The sequence below is a fragment of the Conger conger genome, chromosome 19, assembly GCF_963514075.1.
Source record: "Conger conger chromosome 19, fConCon1.1, whole genome shotgun sequence".
In the NCBI taxonomy this organism is placed as follows: domain Eukaryota; kingdom Metazoa; phylum Chordata; class Actinopteri; order Anguilliformes; family Congridae; genus Conger; species Conger conger.
This window is the reverse complement of record NC_083778.1, coordinates 15,750,205-15,755,204: the sequence shown is the minus strand read 5'-3', so window position 1 is coordinate 15,755,204 and position 5,000 is coordinate 15,750,205. Positions and strand designations below refer to the sequence as shown.

The 5,000-nt window shown below is 49.3% G+C and overlaps 1 protein-coding gene across 1 annotated transcript in view; it reads left to right on the top strand.

Annotated features, from left to right (window-relative positions):
• The window catches only part of tmtc1 (transmembrane O-mannosyltransferase targeting cadherins 1), a 75,974-nt gene that overhangs the window by 57,591 nt on the left and 13,383 nt on the right, over positions 1–5,000 (top strand). The window contains exons 9-10 of the mRNA XM_061229686.1: positions 1,519–1,686; positions 3,117–3,230. Coding sequence (XP_061085670.1) covers positions 1,519–1,686; positions 3,117–3,230 — 282 coding nt within the window. The remainder of the gene's footprint in view (positions 1–1,518; positions 1,687–3,116; positions 3,231–5,000) is intronic.

The following is a 5,000-nucleotide window of genomic DNA, read 5'->3' as shown; positions in this document are numbered from 1 at the left end:
AATGCTGTTCACTGTACTAGGAGATAACAGTGCCAGACCTTTTCTGATCGTTCCTTCCAAATGAACTAAATGGCCACATGCACTTAAATAGACCGTCTGTACAGTGAATGTTTTGCTGTACATATCGTGCTGTAATTTTACATTGGCTCTTCATAATCCCAACGCTGCGCAGGGTGTGATGAATTCGCGGCGTCAGCACACGCTTATTAACGGGAACTCCGCAGCGTTTGTAGGTGTGAGGCGTTCGGCTCCGTGCTCCTGCAGGCAGAGCAGTGCTCCGGGAGGGGGGGGCACAGTGGGGGTCTAAATTTAAAAACTCCTCATTATCTGAGTTAGCTGCTCCGTCGCCCGCATGCCTTCTCCTCCCTCCTCTCTGTGTGCTGCACTGCAGCCTAATTGTTCATTAGGCTGATTGTGCTGTGCAGTTCCTGGGCCCGAGGTCCCGTCCTTCCCTCTGACGCCTGGAAGTTCAGAACTACAGAACTGACTGCGGCAGAGCAGCAAATTAGCCAGCTCAGTAACAGAGACGCAGACAGATTTGATAAAAGTACAGTAAGTAAAAACTGCCTGTGAAGAAGTATTGCGCACATCGTCTGTGGGCGTCTGAGCAGGACCCGCCTCGTCCTCCGCTGTCTGTCTCTCTCCGATCACGCAAAGGGTGGGGTTTGAGTGCCCGTTGCCTTCTGGGAAACGCAGGCTGGAGATTCAAGCCAAACGCCAGTGACGTCACCGGACGTGTCTGTTTTGAGAAGCTCTGCCCCGTGTTTACGAAACGGCTACACTGATGGCGATTTTAAAAATGGTTACACACATAATTTAAGCATTTAATCCAAATAAGCTCAACCAGTGCTCCTTTCATCGTTCCTCTATCGCCCCCTCTTTGTCAGTATGGGGTACAGCAGCTTAATAGTCCATTAGACTGATTGTGCTCTAGCACTTGGAAACGTTCTTCCCTCTAGGGTTTTCAGCGCACTTGTTCCTGGTTATCATTTGCACTTTACTGTAGGTCACTCTGGATAAGAGCTGTAATAAAATGTTGTTCAGTTATTGAGCGTTACCACCCCTCTGTTGCCCCCTCTCTGTCAGCATGGGGTACTGCAGTGTAATAGTCCATTAGACGGATTGTGCTCAGTGGTAATCACCCCTCTGTCGCCCCCTCTCTGTCAGCATGGGGTACTGCAGTGTAATAGTCCATTAGACTGACTGTGCTGTTCAGTGATTGTGCGTTACCACCCCTCTGTCGCCCCCTCTCTGCCAGCATGGGGTACTGCAGTGTAATAGTCCATTAGACTGACTGTGCTGTTCAGTGATTGAGCGTTGTCACCCCTCTGTCGCCCCCTCTCTGCCAGCATGGGGTACTGCAGTGTAATAGTCCATTAGACTGACTGTGCTGTTCAGTGATTGAGCGTTGTCACCCCTCTGTCGCCCCCTCTCTGCAGCATGGGGTACTGCAGTGTAATAGTCCATTAGACGGATTGTGCTCAGTGGTAATCACCCCTCTGTCGCCCCCTCTCTCAGCATGGGGTACTGCATCCTGGTGGTGCACGGGCTGACCCGGCTGTGCTCGGCGGTGGGCAGGTGGGGCGTCACGGCGCTCACCGTCTCCATGCCCCTGCTGCTCCTGCTCTTCTCCTGGAAGACCGTCCAGCAGAACCAGATCTGGCTGTCCCGCGAGGCCCTCTTCAGGTAGGAGGACTGAACTGCGTGCGCGGTGACCTCACGCACCCCCGCGATACGACGCGTACACGAGCGGAACGGATCTTTTTCCGGAGTCAAATCACCCCCCCCCCCCCCCCCGTTGTTAAATGGCGGGCTGTAGCGTAGGGTTTAGCTACATTACTGGGACACACAAGGTCGGTGGTTTGATCCCTGGTGTAGCCACAATAAGATCCGCCCAGCCGTTGGGCCCTTGAGCAAGGCCCTTAACCCTGCATTGCTCCAGGGGAGGATTGTCTCCTGCTTAGTCTAATCAACTATACGTCGCTCTGGATAAGAGCGTCTGCCAAATGCCAATAATGTAATGTAATGTAATGTAATGTAATGTAAATGAGGAGGGGAAGGTCACACGTGGAAAAGGATATTGATTGGAGGGGAGTGTAAAATTGAAAATCATTTTAGCGACATACACGCCCGCTGGTACACGATGATGTCAAATCTTGTCTTCCAGGGAGTGGGTGGCATGAAAATACACAAGTTTTTTTTGTACATTTTGTGGAATATGTACTTTAAGACGTGTTCATACGGTTATGAGGAATAGACTAAACTGAGGCGAAAGTGAGTTTTGATTTGAGCGCTTGTCTCCAAGCGTCTCTCCGGATGTCTCTAACAGGGCCCAGCCTCACTGTATCATTCCCTCGAGTTAAACGCTGGAAGCACAACTATTATTATTAATCTGTATGGCTGCCATGCTGAGATTACAGTGATACGTTTTCTAAAATAGACCTTATCATCGTCTCTGTCTGTGTCTGTGTGCCATCTCTCCATCCGTTTATTCCTCCATTACTCCTCCCGGTCTGTCTCTCCATACGCACTCTGCACTCTGGGACTCAGACTCACAAACTATTTATTTCCTTGTGTCATTTTTTTTTTTTCTTGTTTTTTTTTGCTAATTTAATTTAATTTTGTTTTGCAAGCCCCGGTACTGCTGGACGAGATACCGTTGTTCTAATTTTTGTGTCGCACACAACTTGGAATGTTTTCAAAATGAAAAAGGAAAGTGCTAATTAAAATTGCAAATGTTCTCTCTCTCTCTCTCTCTCTCTCTCTCTGTCATCCTTACTTACTTATCATCCTGTCTTTTCTCTGTCTCATTCTCTGTTTTGTGTGTTGGAGTGTTTGCTTCACATGAACTGTGAGTGTTTTTGCATGTGTGCTTGCATGCACGCACGCATGAGTGAGTGTGTGTGTTTCTGTGTGTGTGTGTGTGTGTGTGTGTCTGTGCGTGAGCGTGTGTGAGTGCGTGTGAGTGCGTGTGTGTGCGTGCGTGTGTGTGTGTGTGTGTGTTTGTGTATGTGTATGTGTATGTGTATGTGTGTGTGTGTGTGTGTGTGTGTGTGTATGTGTGTGTCACTCAGCCATGACTGATCCCCTCTCCCCTCTCATCTCTCCATGTGCAGATCTGGAATCCAGACTCTGCCCCATAATGCCAAGGTCCACTATAACTACGCCAACTTCCTGAAGGATCGAGGCCGAAACCAGGAAGCCATCCATCACTACAAAACTGCTCTGAGGTGAGTCTGTCCCAGGTCAAAACCACTCTGAGCTGAGTCTGGCCCAGGTCAAAACCACTCTGAGCTGAGTCTGGCCCAGGTCAAAACCACTCTGAGCTGAGTCTGGCCCAGGTCAAAACCACTCTGAGCTGAGTCTGGCCCAGGTCAAAACCACTCTGAGCTGAGTCTGGCCCAGGTCAAATCAAAACCACTCTGAGGTGAGTCTGGCCCAGGTCAAAACCACTCTGAGCTGAGTCTGGCCCAGGTCAAAACCACTCTGAGGTGAGTCTGGCCCAGGTCAAAATCACTCTCAGGTGAGTCTGGCCCAGGTCAAAACCACTCTGAGCTGAGTCTGGCCCAGGTCAAAACCACTCTGAGGTGAGTCTGGCATGGGTCAGCACTCCAAAACCTGCATGCTTGTGAGTGATGCTCGGCAGAGTTAACTAAAGCTTATATTCAGTGCTATATTCAGTGCTCCCGGTTCATACACGTATCTAACACGGGGTTTTGATTGGGCTTCCTCATTGTGTATGCGCTGATTGTGATCTGATTCTGGCAGCTGGCAGTGGGCTGTGTGGATGAAACTGGGATTGTCCGAGTGTGGACAGTGGTTCTTACTTCTGTGTGTTGCTGCTATAATTTTATCTTCCAGCTTGCTGGGTTGAGAGAGCTGAGAGTGTGTGTGTGTGTGATTAAGTGGTAAAAAGTCTGTCTTAAGTGCTTTAGTCTTAGCAATGAAACTTTATATCCTTTATGTTTTCCGAAGTATAAAATACAAACTTGTTTTAAGTGATTTTTCTTTGAGAAGTGAAATGTTCTTACCCCCTTTGGCGGATCCTGAAATGAGTCAGAGACTGTCTGGCCTCGTTGGCCATCTTTCTTCTGGTTTTTGCGGTGCTGAGCGCTCCTCTCCCTCTCCCTGCGCTCAGCTCTGACGATCACTCGCCTTTCAGGCAGGAGGGAGCAGCCGCTGATCATGGCTTTAGTCTGGAAGGAGACCAGCGCGCTGATGATCCGTCATCTGCTGCGATCGCTCGCCCAGTGTGCCTGTATTAGAGAGAGGCTGTCATCGCTATCTTGTCAGGAATCGCACGTTCTGTCAAAACACTCGACGGCAACCGAGACGTGCCCAGATCATCTGTCAGAAACAAAGCAACTGTCCCCCAGAAGAGAAATGTTAGATTTTTTTATTCTGTTCTTATTTATTTCATTTTTTCCCATTTCTCTACATTGGGTGCTTTTGTGTTCACCACACGGAGGAATTAATTCTCTCTAATGCAGTGGTCCTCAGCCCTGGTGCTGCAGAGCCTCAGGGTGTGCTGCTTTTTGTTTTCGCCTTCATATCAGCAACCGATTCAATCCCCAGAAACCAGGTGAGGTGAGTTAACCGTGTAATTAACTACTTTAACTGATCAATTAAGTGCTGAATAGCAACAAGCCAGCACACCCTGCGGCTCTCAGGACCAGGAGTGAGGCCCTCTGGTCTAACACGTGCCTCCTCTCGCACTGTTTCCGGGTCCATCATTCAATACCTAATGTAACCAATCACAAGGAGGGATGTTCTGCAATGTCCAATCAGATCCATGTACTCGGGAAAATGTTTGTGCAAACTTGTGAGAAGACCGGCTAGCCTTTTCAACCTTACAGAGGTCCGCAGATAGCATTAATGCTAGCTACCCCGTGAACACCGAAGGGCACATACCCTTAACGCCTGTATTAAAAGCACTCAGGCGAGTCGTGTATATGGGGGGCGGTGACGGGGTAATGGATGGGGAGGCGGGGTGCTTTCTG